General features: G+C 42.9%; 1 protein-coding gene across 3 annotated transcripts in view; it reads right to left on the bottom strand.

Moving 5' to 3' along the window:
- The window catches only part of LOC140482523 (E3 ubiquitin-protein ligase MARCHF4-like), a 237,426-nt gene that overhangs the window by 191,771 nt on the left and 24,916 nt on the right, over nt 1-20,739 (bottom strand). For all 3 annotated transcript variants that reach the window (XM_072580079.1, XM_072580080.1, XM_072580081.1), the window contains exon 2: nt 4,895-5,050. In XM_072580079.1, the coding sequence (XP_072436180.1) occupies nt 4,895-5,050 (156 nt within the window). The remainder of the gene's footprint in view (nt 1-4,894; nt 5,051-20,739) is intronic.

The raw sequence follows: 20,739 nt of genomic DNA, 5'->3' as shown, positions 1-20,739 counted from the left end.
AGATTTGAATATGGGGTGCAAATGAGTTGGACAACTGCTTTATAAGGAAAGAAAATATTTAAGAACCTTAGAGAGGAGTCAGCTATTACGAGGGGGCATAGCTTAAAATTAAGGGGTGGTAGGTATAGGACAGATGTTAGGGGTAGATTCTTTACTCAGCGAGTCGTGAGTTCATGGAATGCCCTGCCAGTAGACTCTCCCTTTTTATGGGCATTTAAACGGGCATTGGATAGGCATATGGAGGATAGTGGGCTAGTGTAGGTTAGGTGGGCTTGGATCGGCGCAACATCAAGGGCCAAAGGGCCTGTACTGTGCTGTATTTTTCTATGTTCTATGTTCTATGAAAGGCTGGTTGTTAATTTATAAGGATGAAGAGATCAAGGCAGTGGTGCAGTGGTAATATCATTGATCTTGCAATCCAAAACCCATGGTTGATGCTGAAGAATAAAAGAACCTGGCAGCCATGTGTTCAGAGCCAAATGTTGTGAATACCCATCTAATTAACTGATGTCCTTTAGGGAAGGAAATCTTCCATCTTTACCTGGTTTGGCCTACATGTGATTCTGTAGCCACAGCAATATGGTTGGCTCATTACTGTCCTCTGAAATGGACAATGTCCATGAAACCATACATTCCACAGCAGATCTGGAAGAGTAAGTGCCACTTCTGCGACTTTGCTGATTGTTGATGAGACGATATGGTAACAATCTGAAATGGCCCTAGCAAGCCACTCAGTTTAAGTGCAGTATGGAGACAGGCAATAATTACTGGCTTTGCAAACAATGATCACATCCTATGAATGAATTTTTAAAAGGTAGGTTTTTTTAAGGAGGATTATTAATGCTTAATTTCAAGGGAGGGGATTAAACCTGAGGAAGGGGACCCATTACCATCTGCTTAAGCGGAGACCAGGGAATGAAGCTGAGCAGTCAAGAATTTAGTAAACATGGAATCAACGGGACTTTAGTGGATGAAATGATTTTAGTGGGGCTAGATTCTAGGGGAAAGGGGAGGTTTGAGTTTGTGAGAATGAAAATAATACAGGTCACAGAGATGGCTGAATAGTTGCCCTACATTTTAGACATTATGAAATCTGTGCTCCTCCCAATTTCGGTTGGAGGTGAGGTTTCCATGGAGAAAGAATCAGGTGTCAACACAGAAAAGAACTTAGCCCTGCAGGATGTTCCTGGAAAACTCAATGGACTTTGAGGGAGGAAAATTTTTATTATGTTGGAGACAGGTACAGTTCCATCCTGGAATTCCAAAGATATAGTTGTGCTACTGAGGTCAAAGTTTGAACATGCATATTTAAGCAATTTGGCCAATTTTGTTTTTCAGGTAAGGGACTGGGTTCAAAGGAGAAGGGATAGCGTTAATGGAAGAACAAGGAAGTAGTTGGAGTTGCATTTGTCTGTGATTGAGGTTTTGGCAATAGAAAGCTTTTAGGTGTTGGGCGTGGGGGGAAGAAGTGCATTGAGGAAACATCAATGATTTAATGTGGAGTGTGTAAGGGTTAGAAATGAACTGGTGACAAGAGAAGGCTTCAGCAAGGGTCAAAGATGGCAAATTAAATTTTGTAAAAAAATTGGATGATAAAACTATGGACTTTCTATGAGTTCAATGAAAATGGAGAGTGAGTAAATTGTTATCACTATTTACAACACCATGCAAGTCACAATGACCCCAATGTGCAAAAGTCAGGAAATCAACAAAATAAAGTTCGACCAGTAAACATACAAAACCAAAGGGCTTGGGAAATCAGAAGATTGATACATCAATTGAACCAGTTGGGCCAGTGAGTTCTGAAATGACCATTGTGCAAAAACAAAGAGATAAAAAGTCTCAGTCAACTTATGGGAAACACTTCTGGGAAGGTCCTCTCTGAGCAACCAAGAAGGGAAGACACAACTCCTTATACACACATCTCTATCTTCAAAGACTTGGGGAGATACAGCCCCTAAATGTATTGAACTCTTGACCTCGTTACAACCTTTGCTCAAACAAGGATAAAAGATCTGAATTCCAAAGGTAAGGTAAAGTTTGACATTGAAGACGTATTTAACCTTGGTTTCAAGGAGCCCTAGCAGAACTAAAGTCAATAGCTAATAGGGAAAATCTCTCAGCTGGCTGGCACAAAGGAAAATGAACGTTAGTCATCTCAACTCCAGGACATCTCTACAAGTGTTCCTCAGAGTAGTGTCCTATGCCAAATCATCTTCAACTGCTTTATCAATAACTATCCCTCCATCAGAGGTGGGAATGTTCATGGATGACTGCAAAATGTTCGGAATCAGTCATGACTGCTCTGGTATTGAAGCAGTCCATGTCCATGTTTAGCTAAAGTTGGACAGCATTCACTGCTGCACTGAGTGTTGATGATGTTGGCTATCATTGTAAACTAATTTTCTAATCCTAAATTGTGATTTAGCCAGTGACTGTCAAACTCTGAACTGTTGCAGTGTTGGTGTTGGCTTTCTTAAGCTGGTGAACAATTTTTGTTCTAATTTCTTTTCATTTATGAAAATTAGCTCAATAAGCTGGATGTTTTTGAGATGGTAGGTAGCTGTCAAATAGCTCAGATAACTCAGTATTTCAAACTCAGAGAGTACTAGGGGCATGGGACGACCTGCCTGCAACAGTAGTAGACTCCCTGTCGTTAAAGGCATTTAAATGGGCATTGGACATACATATGGATAATAATGGAACAGTGTAGAATAGATGAGCATTAGATTATGTTCACAGGTCGGTGCAACACCGAGGGCCAAAGGACCTGTACTGCGCTGTAACGTTCTATGTTCTACGTTCTATGACCACTGCAGATGCTGGAGATTGGAGTCAAGAGTGTGGTGCTGGAAAAGCACAGCAGGTCAGGCAGCATCCGAGGAGCAGGAGAATCAACATTTTGGACAAAAGCCCTTCATCAGGAATGAGTTTAAAATATGGTATCTGGACAAAGTAATTAGGGAGAACTACTCTTACTGGTGGAAGAATCAAGAGTTATAGGACACAGATTTACCTTGATGGGCAAAAGAAACAATGGCAAAATGAGGAGAAACATTTTCATGCAGTGAGTGGTGTGGTCTGGAACACACTGTCTGACACTGTGATGGGGTCAGGTTCAATCGAGGCTTTCAAAAGGGAATTAGATTGCTACCTGAAAAGGAACAATGTGCAAGGCTATAGGGAGAAAGCAGGAGAATGATAATGAGTGAGATGCTCATGTAGAGAGTTAGCACAGACATGCTTGACTGAATTGTCCCTTTCTGTGCTTTAACAATTCTGTGATTCTGTGAACTAGCTGAGTCAATGTCCTCACTGACAAAAGCTAATTTTCATGAGAGACAAAAAAACTGCAGATGCTGGAATCCAAAATAGACAAGCAGGAGGAAGAACACAGCAAGCCAGACAGCATTTGGAGGTGGAGAAGTCAACATTTCAGGTGTAACCCTTCTTCAGGACTGGGGGTAGGTGCAGGGGGACCTGGAGGGGTGTCAGGGGCAGGCTGGTGAAGTGGGGATAAGTAAAGACCGGTAGAGAGAATGACTCGGTTGGTCAATAAGAGGAATGAATCTGGTAGGTGGCTGGAAGGAGTGAAAGGGAGGGAGGGGGCTGGGAAGGGAGGTTATTTGAAATTAGAGAACTCAATGTTGAGTCCTCTGGGCTGTAGGTTGCCCAGGCAGAAGATAAGGTGCTGTTCCTCCAATTTGCAGTTTGGTTCTTTCTGGCAATGGAGGAGGTCAAGGAAGGTCACGTTGGAAAGGAAGTGGGAAGGGGAATTAAAATGGGCAGTGACTGGGAGGTCCAGTCAGCCCCTGCGAACCTGGTTGAGATGCATGGCGAACTGTTCTCTAAGTTTAAGTTTGGTCTCCCCGACGTGGAGAAGACCATATCGGGAGCACCCGATGAAGTAAGCTAGGTTGGGACCAAGGCAGGTGAACCTCTGTCTCATCTAGAAAGACTGTTTGGGGCCCTGGATGGGGGTGAGGAGGATGGTGTACCAGCAGGTTTTGCATTTTTTGTGTTTACATGAATTCAGAACTGGACAAAAAAAAAGACTGGGACGGAAATCCCATTGGGAACAGGAGCAGAACTTCTTCAAGGTAGGCATGCCTAGAAGAGATGTGGAAGTGAGTTAAATACTAAATAAAAACCAAAAGAACTGCAGGTGCTGTAAATCAGAAACAAAACAGAAGTAGCTGGAAAAGCTCAGCAGGTCTGGCAGCATCTATGAAGAGAAATCAAAGCTAGCGTTTCTGGTCCGATGACCCTCCCTCAGAACTCTGGGTTCTGAGGAATAGTCACCAGACTCAAAACATTAACTTTGATTTCTCTTCATAGATGCTGCCAGACCTGCTGAGCTTTTCCAGCTACTTCTGTTTTGTTTCTGATTTACAGCACCTGCAGTTCTTTCGGTTTTTATTTAGTACACGTGAATTCATTGTTAAAGGAGCATTCAGCCTTTTACAATGAGGCAAATCAGTAAGGTGCCAATCCTAGTACAAAAATCCTTCCTCACCTGACATTATTTTCATTAATTTACTATTTCTGAGATCTTGTTCTGCATACATTGGCCATTACAATTCCTTGCAATATGATACTGTTTGCAGATGAAGCAGCCTTTCATATTTTGACAGACATGAATAGCTGCAGAAGTTCACATCTGTCTCTGCATTATTCTTGGTTTGAACCCTAAGTTCACCATTTTCTTGCCCAGTTGATATCAGCTGAGTAGACAGAATCTCTCAGAATCCCTAAGTAAGGGGGAAGAAGTCAGCAGGCATTCCAATTCTCAAGCACTGTCCAATGACCCATGTCAGAAATTGCACGTGCACAAGCATTAGAAAAACACAAAATTAAACACAGAGTAAAGCAGAAGTAAAAAAAAAGATGGCACCTGAAGGGGGTTCTTGGCACTAATGGCAATGACATGGTATTTGTAGTAACACAGCTCACAACTCCAGGATCCTCGCTCACTGATCCACTTTATCAGGCAGGGTTGATGTGTACAACGAACAGATCCAGCACAGCGACATGGACTCAGCAAATCCCCCTAAACAACATTAGGAAAATGAAAGTGTGACTAATAGGACAGCAGCACAGGACATAATAATAACATAATCATTAATGTGACAGAGAGACATATCTCTGAAAGGCTTTTAATTAATTCTCAGGATGTTGTATCACTAGCCAGGCTAGCAATTAGTACTTATCCCTAGTTACCCTTGAGAAGGAAGCAGTGAACCTTATTTTTGAACCCCAAAGTCTCTGTGTTGATGATGCTCCTATGGGGTGGTGGAGTGTAGTTAGGGGTAATTATTTCAGGATTTACATCCAGTAACAAGAACAACAACAGCAATGTAATACCAGCTGATGTGTGACTTAGAAGTAATGTTTCTATGCATTAGTTACACTTGTTGTCTGAGGTAATGGAGATTTATTTATTTATCAAATAAGTCTTAGTGAACTGCTGCAGTTCATCTCGCAGATGTTATACACAGCTGCCACTGTGTGTTGTTAACAAGGAAATGAATGCTTAAAGTGATGATTGTGGAAGTGAATAAGCATGCTACATGTTCTTGAAGTCAAGCTTCTTGGATGTTGTTATAATCTCATCGAATGTCATACGGAGGTGTTTAGATTTGCTTTAGTTGGAGATGGTCATTGTCTAGTAATCCAGTGGGGAGAATGATAATAGCACTTATCTTTCCAAACCTGAATTTTGTTAGGCCTTGTTGCATATGTACATGGACTGCTTCATTATCTGAGCAGTTGTGAATGGAACTGTGCACAGTGTAACCATCAGCAAACATTTCAGATCTTATGACATAATTAATTGATTAAAGAAGTGGTCTATGACACTGCCATGAAAAGTTCCTACAGCAATATCCTGGAATTAGGAACAATCTGTCTCTTTACTCAGTATGACTCTATTCAGCTGACAATCTTCCGTCTCATTCCCATTGACTCCAGGTTTGCTAGGACTCCTTGACGTCAACGGCAGTTGCTCTCACCTCACCTCGCGTTCAGCTCTTTTGTCCATGTTTGGATGAATGCAGAAACTTTATTGTTCTGGAGGCTGAGAAGCATACATTGTGAAACATCAGGGAGGGGTAAGTTACCTTTGTTTCAGGAGGTGATGACACCTCTTAGGATAGAATGTTCAAATTTGGTCAATGTCAGGAACAAGAGAATGCAATTTAAAGTGAGACAGTGAAGGGGGCCTAGAGGACAGGAGTGCAGGAGTCTTAGCCCTTACAATTGTCCACCAATTTTGAGGTTCTTTCAGCTTGTTTGGAGAGCAGTATGAGCTATGTGGCCACAGCATCCATGGTAAAGAAAGCCATTCAAGTAGATAAGCAAAAAGCAATATTGTGGTAGTAGGGAATAGGAGAAAGTGAGGACTTCAGATGCTGGAGATCAGAGCTGAAAAATGTGTTGCTGGAAAAGCGCAGCAAGTCAGGCAGCATCCAAGGAGCAGGAAAATCGATGTATCAGGCATAAGCCCTTCTTCAGGATTCCTGAAGAAGGGCTTATGCCCGAAACGTCGATTCTCCTGTAGTAGGGAATAGTCTAGTTTGTAAGACTTTGGTTAGGCCACATTTAGTGTATTGTGTTCATTTCTGGTTGTCACATTACAGGAAGGATGTGGAGGCATTGAAGAGGGTGCAGAAGAGGTTTACCAGGATACTGCTTCGATTAGAGGGTATGTGCTATAAGGAGAGGCTAGAAATACTCGGATTGTTTTCTTTGGAGCAGCAGAGGCTGAGGGGAGAATTGATAGAAATCTATAAAATTATGAGATGCATAGATAGGATTGACAGTTAGAATATTTTTTCCCAGTGTTGAAATGCTTAATACTCAGGTGCATGCATTTAGGGTGAGAGGGGGAAAGTTCAAAGGAGACGTGTGGGGCAGGTTTTTTTACACAGAGAGTGGTAGGAGTCTCGAATGTATAGTAGAGTAGAGTAACTTTATTTATCGTTTCTAACATATACAGCTGGTACAATAAAAATGAGGCAGCATTCCTCTAGGACCAAGGTGCTATGGGAACAAACAGACTACAAGAGAGTAGTCATACACAGGGCAACATAAAGTACATAGAAAAGTACAAAACATGCAAGACAGCACAGTAATTCCTAACAAGACAAGACAACAGGCACAGTGGTGGACAAATTACAATGTAACAATGAATGATCATTAATAAACCATTGTTTTAGCAGCAATTCAAAAAGTCATCTAAAAATTGCAAATAGAATAAGACAATAAGACACAGGAGTGGAAGTAAGGTTATTTGGCCCATCGAGTCCACTCTGCCATTCAATCATGGCTGATGGGCATTTCAATGCCATTTATACACACTCTCCCCATATCCTTTAATTCCTTGCAAGATTAAGAATTTATCAATCTGTCCTTGAAGACATTTAACATCCCGGCCTCCACTGTGCTCCGTGGCAATGAATTCCACAGGCCCACCACTCTGTGGCTGAGGAAATGTCTTATCATTTCCGTTCTAAATTGACCCCCTCTAATTCTAAGGCTATGCTCACAAGTTCTAGTATTCCCGCCTGAAGGAAACAATTTCCCAGTGTTCACCCTTTCTAAGCCATGCATTATCTTGTAAGTTTCTATTAGATCTCCCCCAACCTTCTAAACTCTAATGAATACAATCCCAGGATCCTCAGCCAGTCATTGTATGTAAGGCCTACCATTCCAGGGATCATCCGTGTGAATCTCTGCTGGACACGCTTCAGTGCCATTAAGTCCTTTCTGAGTGTGGGCCCAAAACTGGACACAGTATTCTGAATGGGGCCTAATCAGAGCTTTATAAAGTCTTAGTAGCATCTCACTGCTTTTATATTCTAACTCTCTTGAAATAAATGACAACATTACATTTACTTTCTTAACCACGGACTCAACCTGCATGTCAACCTTTACAGAATCCTGTGCTAGCATTCCCAGATTCCTTTGTATTTTGGCTTTATGAATTTTCTCACCATTTATAAAGACATCCATGCCTGTGTTCATTTTTCCAAAGTGCAAGACCTTGCATTAGACACATTGAATTTCATCAGCCATTTCCTGGACCACTCTCCTAAACTGTCTAAATCTTTCTGCATCCTCCCCACCTCCTCAGTACCACCTGCCAGTCCACCTAACTTCATCTCATCAACAAACTTTGCTGGAATGCCCCCAGCCTCTTCTTCCAGATCATTTATATGTAAAGTGAACAGCTGTGGCCCCAACACTGAACCCTGCGGGACACCATTTGTCACTGGCTGCCATTCCGAGAAAGAACCTTTTATCCGAACTCTCTGTCTTCCATCAGATAGCCAATCCTCAATCCATGCCAGTACCTCACCTTGAACACCATGGGCTATCACCTTACTCGGCAGCCTCCTGTGAGGCACCTTATCAAAGGCCTTTTGGAAGTCTAGGTAGATAACATCCACTGGGTTTCCCTGGTCTAACCTACTTGTTACCTCTTCAAAGAATTCTAACAGGTTTGTCAGGCACAACCTGCCATTACTAAATCCATACTAACTTTTCGAATTTGATCCTGTACTTCCAAGAATTTAGAAACCTCATCCTTAATGATGGATTCTAGAATTTTACGTAAAACCGAGGTTAGGCTAATCAGCCGATAATTTTACATCTTTTGTCTTGCAATAGGGTGTGATCATACAGTGTTAAGGAGCTTGATGGCTTGGGAGAAGAAGCTGTTGCACAGTCTGGCCGTGAGAGACTGAATGCTCTGATACCTTCTGCCAGATGGCAGGAGGGAGAAGAATTTAGATGAAGCATGTGTGGGGTCGTTCACAATGCTATTAGCCTTGCAGATGCAGTGTGTCATATAATGTCTGTAATGAAGGGAAGAGGGAGAGAGAGACCCCGATATTCTTCTCAGCTGTCATCACTATCTGACGTCTTACGATCTGAGATGATGCAAGCAGTGATGCATCAGTTCAGGGTACTCTCAATGAACCCTGTGTAGAATGTGGTGAGGATGGGGGATGGCAAATGGGCTTTTCTCAAGCTACACAGAAAGTAGGGATGCTGCTGGCTTTTTTGGCTATGGAACCAGGTGAGATTCTCCACCAGGTGGACATCAAGAAATTCCGTGCTCTTCATGATCTCCATGGGGGAGCCGTCAATGTCTAACGGAGAGTGCTCGGTCCATGCCCTCCTGAGGTCAACAACCATTTCTTTCATTTTGTCCACATTCAGAGACAGATCGTTGGCTCTGCACCAGTATGTTAGCTGCTGCACCTCCTCCCTGTATGCTGACTCATTGTTCCTGCTAATGAGACTCACTACTATCGTGTCTTCAACGAACTTAATAATATCTTTCCAGCTGTGCATCGCTGCACCGTTGCAGAGTGAATAGCAGTAGACTGAGCACACAGCCCTGAGGGGCCTTGTGCTTAGTGAGATGGTGTTGGAGATGCTGTTCTCAATCTGGACTGACTGAGGTCTCCCAGTCAAGAAGTCCAGGATCCAGTTACAAAGAGAGGTATTCAAGCCCAGCAGATTCAACTTTCCAATCAGATGCTGAGGAATGATAGTGTTAAATGCAGAACTGAAGTAAATGAACAGTAATCTAATATAGGTGTCCTTCTTGTCTAGGTCAGTGAGAGACAGATGAAGGGCAGTATTGCAGTTACAGAAAAGATGTATGGGGACTCGTCAACTGAGGTAATATGGGCTGAGGTTAGAAACAGGAAAGGAGAGGTCACCCTGTTGGGAGTTTTCTATAGGCCTCCGAATAGTTCCAGAGATGTAGAGGAAAGAATAGCAAAGATGATTCTGGATAGGAGTGAGAGAGACAGGGTAGTTGTCATGGGGGGACTTCAACTTTCCAAATATTGACTGGGAACACTATAGTACGAGTACTATAGATGGGTCAGTTTTTGTCCAGTGTGTGCAGGAGGGCTTCCTGACACAGTATGTAGACAAGTCAACAAGGGGCAAAGCCACATTAGATTTGGTACTGGGTAATGAGCCCGGCCAGGTGTTAGACTTGGAAGTAGGTGAGCACTTTGGTGATAGCGATCACAATTCTGTTATGTTTACTTTAGTGATAGAAAGGGATAGGTGTATACCACTGGGCAAGAGTTACAGCTGAGGGAAAGGCAATTACAATGCGATTAGGAAGCATAGGATGGGGAAGGAAACAGCAGGGGATGGGCACATTAGAAATGTGGAGCTTATTCGAAGAAAAGCTACTGTCTCCCCTAGGCAGGGAGGAAGCTGTAGAGCACGGGAGCCGTGGATTACAAAGGAAGTGGAATCTCTGGTCAAGAGGAAGAAGAAGGCTTATGTTGGGATGGAATGTGAAGGCTCAGTTAGGGTGCTTGAGGGTTACAAGGTAGCCAGGAAAGACCTAAAGAGAGAGCTCAGAAGAGCCAGGAGGAGACATGAGAAGTTATTGGCAGATAGGATCAGGGTAAACCCTAAGGCTTTCTATAGGTATAAGGAATAAAAGAATGACGAGAGTAAGGTTAGGGCAAATCAAGGATAGTAGTGGGAAGTTGTGTGTGGAGTCAGAGGAGATGGGGAAGCACTAAATGAATATTTTTCAACAGTATTCACTCTAGAAAATGACAATGTTGTCGAGGAGAATACTGAGATACAGGCTACTAGACTAGGTGTGATTGAGGTTCACAAGGAAGAGGTATTAGCAATTCTGCAGAGTGTGAAAATAGATAAGTCCCCTGGGCCAGATGGGATTTGTCCTAGGATCCTCTGGGAAGCCAGGGAGGAGATTGCCGAGCCTTTGACATCGATCTTTAAATCTTCATTGTCAACAGGAATAGTGCCAGAAGACTGGAGGATAGCAAATGTGGTTCCCCTGTTCAAGAAGGGGAGTAGAGACAACCCTAATAATTATAGACCAGTGAGCCTTACTGGTTGGAAAAGTTTATAAGAGATAGGATTTATAATCATCTAGAAAAACATAATTTGATTAGGGATAGTCAAGGCAGGTCGTGCCTCATAAACCTTATTGAGTTCGTTGAGAAGGTGACCAAACAGGTGGATGAGAGTAAACCAGTTGATATGGTGCATATGGATTTCAACAAGGCATTCGATAAGGTTCCCCACAGTAGGCCATTGTACAAAATGTGGAGGAATGGGATTGTGGGAGATATAGCAGTTTGACAATAGACAATAGACAATAGGTGCAGGAGTAGGCTATTCTGCTCTTTGAGCCTGCACCATCATTCAATATGATCATGGCTGATCATCCTTAATGTATCCTGTTCCTGCCTTATCTCCATAACCCTTGATTCCACTATCCTCGAGAACTCTATCCAACTCTTTCTTAAATAAATCCTGAGACTGGGCCTCCACTGCCCTCTGGGGCAGAGCATCCCACACAGCCACCACTCCCTGGGTGAAGACGTTTCTCCTCAACTCTGTCTTAAATGGCCTACCCCGTATTTTTAAGCTGTGTCCTCTGGTTTGGCACTCACCCATCAGCAGAAACATGTTTCCTGCCTCCAGAGTGTCCAATCCTTTAATAATCTTATATGTCTCAATCAGATCCCCTCTCAGTCTTCTGAACTCAAGGGTATACAAGCCTAGTCGCTCCAGTCTTTCAGCATAAGGTAGTCCCACCATTCCAGGAATTGACCTTGTGAACCTACGCTGCACTCCCTCAATAGCCAGTTTGGATCAGTAATTGGCTTGCTGAAAGAAGACAGAGGGTGGTGGTTGATGGGAAATGTTCATCCTGGAGTCCAGTTACTAGTGGTGTACCGCAAGGGTCGGTGTTGGGTCCACTGCTGTTCATCATTTTTATAAATGACCTGGATGAGGGCTTAGAAGAGTTGGTTAGTAAATTATGACACTAAGGTAAGTGGAGTTGTGGATAGTGACAAAGGATGTTGTAGGTTACAGAAAGACATAGATAAGCTGCAGAGCTGGGCTGAGAGGTGGCAAATGGAGTTTAATACGGACAAGTGTGAGGTGATTCACTTTGGTCGGAGTAACCAGAATGCAAAGTATTGGGCTAATGGTAAGATTCTTGGTAGTGTAGATGAGCAGAAAGATCTCGGTGTCCAGGTACACATATCCCTGAAAGTTGCCACCCAGGTTGACAGGGTTGTTAAGAAGGCATACAGTGTTTTAGCTTTTATTAACAGAGGGATCGATTTCTAGAACCATGAGGGTATGCTACAGCTGTACAAAACTCTAGTGCGTCTGCACTTGGAGTATTGTGTACAGTTCTGGTCACCGCATTATAAGAAGGATGTGGAAGCTTTGGAAAGGATGCAGAGGAGATTTACTGGGATGTTGCCTGGTATGGAGGGAAGGTCTTACGAGGAAAGGCTGAGGGACTTGAGGCTGCTTTTGTTGGAGAGAAGAAGGTTGATAGGTGATTTAATAGAGACATATAAGATAATCAGAGGGTTAGATAGGGTGGACAGGGACAGACTTTTTCCAAGAATGGTGACGGCGAGCACAAGGGGGCATAGCTTTAAATTGAGGGGTGATAGATATAGGACAGATGTCAGAGGTAGTTTCTTTACTCAGAGTAGTAAGGGTCTGGAATGCTTTGCCTGCAACGGTAGTAGATTCGCCAACTTTAAGCGCATTTAGGTCATCATTGGACAAGTATATGGACATATGTGGAATAGTGTAGGTTAGATGGGCTTCAGGTTGGTATAATTGGTCGGTGCAATGTTGAGGGCTGAAGGGTCTGTACTGCGCTGTAGTGTTCTATGTTCCCCATGGTAGACTAATGGAGAAAGTGAAGTCACATGGTGTGCAGGGTATTCTAGCTAGGTGAATAAAGAACTGGTTGAGCAATAGGAGACAGAGAGTAGTAGTTGAAGGGAGTTTCTCAAAATGCAGAAAGGTGTACCACAGGGGTCAGTGTTGGGGCCACTGTTGTTTGTGATGTACATAAATGATCTGGAAGAGGGCACTGTTGGTATGATCAGCAAGTTTGCAGATGACATGAAGATTGGTGGAGTAGCAGAAAGCATAAGGGACTGTCAGAGAATACAGGAGGATATAGATAGGCTGGAGAGTTGGGCGGAAAAGTGGCAGATGGTTTTCAATCCAGACAAATGTGAGGTGATGCATTTAGGCAAGTCTAATTCTAGAGCGAATTATATAATGAACAGAAGAGCCATGGGAAAAGTTGATGAGCAGAGAGATCTGGGAGTGCAGGTCCATTGTACCCTGAAGGTTGCTGCACAGGTGGATACAGTGGTCAAGAAGGCATATGGTATGCTTTCCTTCATTGGACGGGGTATTGAGTATAAGAGCTGGCAGGTCATGTTAAAATTGTACAAGAAATTGGTTCAGCCGCATTTAGAATACTGTGTACAGTTCTGGTCGCCACATTACCAAAAGGATGTGGACGCTTTGGAGAGGGTGCAGAGGGTATGAGGATGTTGCCTGGTATGGAAGGTGCTAGCTATGAAGAAAGGTTGAGTAGGTTACTTTTATTTTCATTAGAAAAAAGGAGATTGAGGATGGACCTGATTAAGGTTTACAAAATGATGAAGGGAATAGACAGGGTGGATAGAGACAAGCTTTTTCCCAGGGTGAAGGATTCAATAACGAGAGGTCACACTTTCAAGGTGAGAGGTGGAAAGTTTAAGGGGGATACACACGGCAAGTACTTCACACAGAGGGTGGTGGGCGTTTGGAACGCGTTGCCAGCAGAGGTGGTAGAGGCAGGTACGGGAGATTCATTTAAGATGCGTCTGGACAGATGCAGGAGTAGGTGGGGATCAGAGGGATACAGATGCTTCGGAATTGACCGACAGGTTTAGTCAGTACATTTGGATCGGCTCAGGCTTGGAGGGCCAAAGGGCCTGTTCCTGGGCTGTAAATTTTCTTTGTTTATTCTTTGTTCTCCAGACCGTTAGTATTCCTGAGTACATGAGGGTGATGTAAAGGAGGTTTACTTTTAGTTAATTGCCAGCCATTATTGCTACTTGCCTAACAGTTGCAACTCTTCAGTCTTGAACATGGGTTTTTAATTACAAAAAAGTGAGTTCTAACTTTTTCTCCAAGAGAATGATTTATTTAAGAGCTTTATACATGGTTTCAAAACCTAATGCAGGGAAGGGTGGCCCAACCATGACCAACAGGAAATTAGTGATAGTATTAGATCCAAAGAAAGATTTTCCAAATTGGACAAAAAAGCAGCAATCATGAACATTAGAAGCAGTTGAGACTTCAGCAAAGGAAGACAAAGGAATAGATTAAGAAAGGGAAAGTAGAGTATATCTTTGCAGGGAACTTACAAAAGGGATTGTAAAAGCTTCCATCAGTGTGTGAAAAGAAAAATAGAACATAGAACATAGAACAATACAGCACAGAACAGGTCCTTCGGCCCACGATGTTGTGCCGAACTTCTATCCTAGATTAAGCACCCATCCATGTACCTATCCAAATGCCGCTTAAAGGTCGCCAATGAATCTGACTCTACCACTCCCTCGGGCAGCGCATTCCATGCCCCCACCACTCTCTGGGTAAAGAACCCACCCCTGACATCTCCCCTATACCTTCCACCCTTCACCTTAAATTTATGTCCCCTTGTAACACTCTGTTGTACCCGGGGAAAAAAGATTAGCAAAGACAAATGTAAGTCCCTTACAGTCAAAAACAGGGGAGGTTACAATGGGGAACGAAGAGATAGCAGACCAAGCAACTACACATTTTGGGCCTGTCTCCACAAAGGAGGAGAAAAAAACATCCTAGAAATGTTAGGGAACACATGGTCTAGTGAGAGAGGGAAACTGAAGGAAATCAGTATTAGTAGGGAAATGGGGTAGGGAAATTGACAGGATTAATGGCTGATTAAATTACCAGGGCCCAATAACCTACATCCCAAGATTCTTAAGGAAGTGGCCAAAGAAATATTGGTTGCATTACTGGTCATCTTCCAAGATTCCACAGATTCTGGAACACTTCCTTTCGATTGGAGGGTCCTTCAACATGGTCATTACATGCCTCTACCCTTAACAAAAACGAAAGGCCATTTCAAAAATGTGTTTTCAGGACAAAACATGAGTCTAGCATCTATTTATCTTTGTTCATTCCTTAGATACAGCTTATACAGTCTATTGCTATCTTTCTCTTAAATTCTTAACGTACGTATATCACCATTTGTGCATTCTGGAAAATGTGTCTGCTTTCATTATCTTTATTTATAATCCTACACTGGGCAATAAAAAAGATGTGATGTTTACAATCGCAGTTAGGGAAGGGTAAAACCCTGGTCTACCCAGTGACACCCTCATCCCATGAACAAATAAAAAGGCATCATTCCAGGGCACCTGTCAGCTTTTAGCTCTGTTAATAGATTGTGGATTTTCACTCATGATTGTGAATGTTCAAAATTCTTCCCTTCCTTTTGCCTCTAGATTAAGTTTACTCTTCTTGGCATGCTTCTGTATATTCTACTATGAAGTCAGAAATAAAATACTCATCAAAGGCTTTACATTTGCTTCTTTCCTGTTATGATGATTATAGGGGGCATAATTTTGAGGTGAAAGGCAGGAGGTTTAGAGGGTGTTTGAGGAAAACCTTTTTCAACTAGAGGTTAATGGGAATCTGCTTTGCAATGTCTGGAATAGTAGTTGAGGCAGGAAATCTTGCAACCTTTAAAAATACTTGGATGAGTACCTGAAGTACCACAACATTCAGGCCTATAGGCGAAAGTGAGGACTGCAGATGCTGGAGGTCAGAGTCAAGATTAGAGTGGTGCTGGAAAAGCACAGGTCAGGCAGCATCCAAGGAGCAAGAAAATTGACGTTTTGGGCAGAAGCCCTTCAGGAATGAGGTCTATAGGCCTAGTGCAGGAAAGTAGGACTAGTATAAATAGTAGTATATTTTAGGTCGTACAGGCTTGATGGGCTGAAAGTCCTCCTCTGTACTGTTTGATTCTGTGATCAGTTCTCCAGTCTTAGCCTCTGGCTATTGAGGGAGCGCAGGTTCACGAGGTCAATTCCTGGAATGGCGGGACTACTTTATGCTGAAAGACTGGAGCGACTGGGCTTGTATACCCTTGAGTTTAGAAGACTGAGAGGGTATCTGATTGAGACATATAAGATTATTAAAGGATTGGACACTCTGGAGGCAGGAAACATGTTTCCGCTGATGGGTGAGTGCCGAACCAGAGGACACAGCTTAAAAATACGGGGTAGACCATTTAGGACAGAGATGAGGAGAAACTTCTTCACCCAGAGAGTGGTGGCTGTGTGGAATGCTCTGCCCCAGAGGGCAGTGGAGGCCCAGTCTCTGGATTCATTTAAGAAAGAGTTGGATAGAGCTCTCAAGGATAGTGGAATCAAGGGTTATGGAGATAAGGCAGGAACAGGATACTGATTAAGGGTGATCAGCCATGATCATATTGAATGGTGGTGCAGGCTCGAAGGGCAGAATGGCCTACTCCTGCACCTATTGTCTATTGTCTATTCTGAAAGATCAAAACTCACTTTAGCAGCTATCTTTATTTTCATTTAATTATAGAAGATTTTATTGTCTGGTTTTATATTTATTATTCATTTTCTCTCACACTCCACATTATCTTCCGTTTAGAGTCATCGAGATGTGCAGCTCGGAAACAGACCCTTCGGCCCAACTCATCCATGCCAACCAGACATCCCAACCCAATCTAGTCCCACCTGCCAGCACCTGACCCATATCTCTCCAAACCCTTCCTATTCATATACCCATCCAAATGCCTCTTAAATGTTGCAATTGTACCAGCCTCCTCCACATCCTCTGGCAGCTCATTCCATATACGTACCACCCTCTGTGTGAAAAAGTTGCCCCTTAGGTCTCTTTTATATCTTTCCCCTCTCACCCTAAACCTATGCCCTCTAGCTCTGGACTCCCCCACTTTATCTATTTATCCTATCCATCCCCCTCATGATTTTATAGACCTATATAAGGTAACCCCTCAGCCCCAGCTTATTCAACTTCTCCCTGACAACTTCCTTGGAATCTTTTCTGAACCCTTTCACGTTTCAAAACATTGTCCCGATTGGAAGGAGATCAGAATTGCACGCAATATTTCAAAAATGGCCTAACCAATGTCTTGTACAGCCGCAACACGACCTCACAACTCCTGTACTCAATACTCTGACCAACAAAGGAATGCATTCCAAACACCTTCTCCACTATCCTAACTACTTTAAGGCATTTTACTTAAGGCATATGTGAGGAATAAGAGATTGATCAAGGAGAAGGTAGCGCTGGTCAGGGATAGCATAGAGAACTTGTGCGTGAAGTCTAGCGATAGGGAAAGCCCTAAAGGAGTTTTTTGCTTTAGTTTTCACTAAGGAAAGGAACCTTGCTCTGAATGAGAACTTTGAGGAGCTGGGAAATAGGCTTGAACAGATGCAGATTGGTGAAGTTGATGTGCTGGAAAATTTGGAAAACATTAAGATTGAGAAGCCCCCAGGGCCAGACCAGATTTATCCTAAGTTGCTCTTTGACTCTATAACTTTGCTCGGGGAAGCAAGAAAGGAGGCTGCTAAGCCTCTGGTGAAGATCTTTGCCTCCTCACTCTCCACAGGAGTAGTACTGGAGGACTGGAGGGAGGCGAATGTTGTTCCTCTTTTCAAGAAGGGTAATAGGGAAATCCCTGGCAATTACAGACCAGTCAGTCTTACGTCTGTGGTCAGCAAAGTTTTGGAAAGAATTCTGAGGGATAGGATTTATGACTATTTGGAAAAGCATAGCTTGATTAAAGGCAGTCAGCATGGCTTTGTGAGGGGCAGGTCATGCCTCGCAAATCTTATTGAGTTTTTTAGAGGTGACGAGACAGGTCGACGAAGGTCAAGTATTAGATGTGGTGTATATGGATTTCAGCAAGACATTTGATAAAGTTGCCCATGGTGGTTCATTCATAAAGTCAGGAGGTATGGGATACATGGAGATTTGGCTGTCTGGATTCAGAACTGGCTGGCTGGCAGAAGGTAGAGAGTGGTTGTAGATGGAAAGTATTCTGCCTGGAGGTCAGTGTTGAGCGGTGTCCCGCAGGGCTCTGTTCTTGGGCCTCTGGTCTTTGTAGCTTTTATAAGTGACTTGGATGAGGAGGTTGAGGGGTGGGTTAGTAAATTTGCAGATGACACAAAGGTTGGAGGTGCCATTAATAGTATTGAAGGCTATTGCAGACTGCAGCACAATATAGACAGGATGCAGAGCTGGGCTGAGAAATGGCAGATGGAGTTCAACCTGGATAAATGTGAAGTAATGCATTTTGGAAGGTCGTATTTGAATGCTAAATATAGAATTAAAGACAGGATTCTTGGCAGTGTAGAGGAACAGAGGGATCTTGGTGTTCAAGTGCATAGATTCCTCAAAGTTGCCACCCAAGTGGTTAGGGTTGTTAAGAAAGTATATGGTGTTTTGGCATTCATTAACAGGGGGATCAAGTTTAAGAGCTGTGAGGTTTTGCTACAGCTCTACAAGATCCTGGTGAGACCACACTTGGAACATTGTGTCCAATTCTGGTTGCCCTATTACAGGAAAGATATGGAGGCTTTGACGAGGGTGCATAGAAGGTTTACCAGGATATTGCCTTGACTAGAGGAATTGTCTTATGAAGAGAGGTTGACTAAGCTCAGACTTTTCTCTCTGGAGAGAAGGATGAAGAGAGGGGATCTGATTGAGGTATACAATGTAATGAGAGGCATGGATTGAGTCAATAGCCAGAGACTTTTCCCCAGGGCAGGATTGACTGGCACGAGGGGTCATAGTTTTAAGATATTAGGAGGAAGATCAGAGGTAGGTTCTTTACGCAGAGAGTTGTGAATGCATGGAATGCATTGCCAGCTGTGGTGGTCGAAGCGAAGTCATTGGGGACATTTAAGCGACTGCTGGACATGCCCATGGATAGCAATGAATTGAGGGGTTAGGTTATTTTATTTCAGTTTAGGAATATTCCTTGTGGATGGAAGGGCCTGTTCTGTGCTGTACTTTTCTATGTTCTTTGTTCTACCTTCTTATAGCTTATTTGCTGTTTTTAAACTAATATTGTAGCCTAATATATATTGTTGTTAATTTGTACATTCTTCTTCAATATGAAACCATCTGTAATTTTCTTGGCTAGCCATGGAATGCTGCTTCATTCTCATAGGGTCTTCTTTCTCAATGAGAATTACTAGACATGTGCTGCCACTAGTTCTCTACCATCTTACTTTTTAACTAATTTTTCAGTTCACTTCAACCAACTCAGTCTTCAGTTTTACTTACTTAACTCAAAGAAGAGAAAGTGAGAACTACAGATGTTGCATTGTCAGTTGAAAAGTGTGGTGCTGGAAAAACACAGCAGGTCAAGCAGCATCGAATGAGCAGGATAGCTGATGTTTCAGGCATAAGCCCTTCATCAGCCACACTTTTCGACTTAGTTAAGTCACAAAGAGGGGGAGTGGGTGCAGCTTGCAGAGGCCAAGACTGTCAAGAGGTAGTCAGTGCTGAGTGGGATTGTGGAGTGGAGTTGGGGGGATCAAGGAGTGGAAGGGGAACCCAAGGGAGAACTCAATATAGAATCAGGTGCTTGGAGGAGTGAAATAGGAAATAGGTCTGTTGTCCACAGCGTGGGGTCTAAGGTGAGGATAGTCAGTCAAGGACAGAAAATTAGGGGTCAAAATGGTAGTGTCACCAGCAAAGAGTGCTAACCATCAGCTGAGCCAGCACACTGAGCCCTCTGACTAAGCTAGTCTCAACAAATAACACATGCAGATGATGAAATGGAATTTCAAAACTGGCTTGCAAATAGGAGGCAAAGGGTAAAGGTGAAGAGTTGTTTTTGTGATTGGAAACTTGTGATTATAGCAGTGAACTACAGGGATCAATGCTGTTTATGTATGTTAACAACTTAGATGTGAATATAAAGGTATAATTAGCAAGTTTGCAAGATGACACAAAAACTGTTGGTGTTGTTGACAGTGAGAGGATGGTGTCAGGTTGCAGTTTGATATTGATCAGCTGGCAAATTAGGCAGAGCAATGGCAGATGAAATTTAATTCTGAAAAGTGTGAGGTGATACATTTTAGGAGGCCGAATAAGAGAAGGATTTACACATAAAGTCAAATACATTAGGGACATTTAAGCAACTCTTGGATAGGCCCATGGATAATGGTAAAATGAAGGGCATGTAGGTTAGTTTGATCTTAGAGTAGGATAAAAGGTCGGAACAAACATTGAGGGTCGAAGGGTCTGTACTGTGCTGAACTGTTCCATGTTCTATGTTCTATAAATGGTAAGTCCCTAGGTCCCTAAGAACAATGGAATATTGGTGTACAAATCCATAAATCTCTGAAGGTGTTAACACATAAAGACAAGATGATGAAGATGGCAGAGGGGATGCTTGCCTTCATTAGCTGCGGTATAGATATTAGGAGCAAGGTAGTTTAGTTAAACTTTATAAAACATTGGTTAGGCCACAGATGGAATGGTGTGTGCAGTTTTGGCTGCCATGCTATCAGAAGAATGTGATTATGCTGGAAAGGATGAAGAGGAGATTCACCAGGATGTTGTCTGGGATGTAAAGTTTCGGTTATGAGGAGAGACTGTTTTCCTTGGAGCAGAGGAGGCTGAGGGGGGAGTCTCATTGGGGTATGCAACATTCTAAGCAGCAGAGACAGGGTAGATGGTAAGATGTTTGTCCCCATGACAGACACATCTAAGACTGTCTGACAGAGTGGTGGAGGCAGGTACTCTCACGACATTTAAGAGGCACTTGGACATGCATTTAAAATACAA

The sequence above is a fragment of the Chiloscyllium punctatum genome, chromosome 10, assembly GCF_047496795.1.
Source record: "Chiloscyllium punctatum isolate Juve2018m chromosome 10, sChiPun1.3, whole genome shotgun sequence".
Lineage (NCBI taxonomy): Eukaryota > Metazoa > Chordata > Chondrichthyes > Orectolobiformes > Hemiscylliidae > Chiloscyllium > Chiloscyllium punctatum.
The sequence above is the reverse complement of the archived record's forward strand: the minus strand, read 5'-3'. Positions and strand labels throughout refer to the sequence as shown.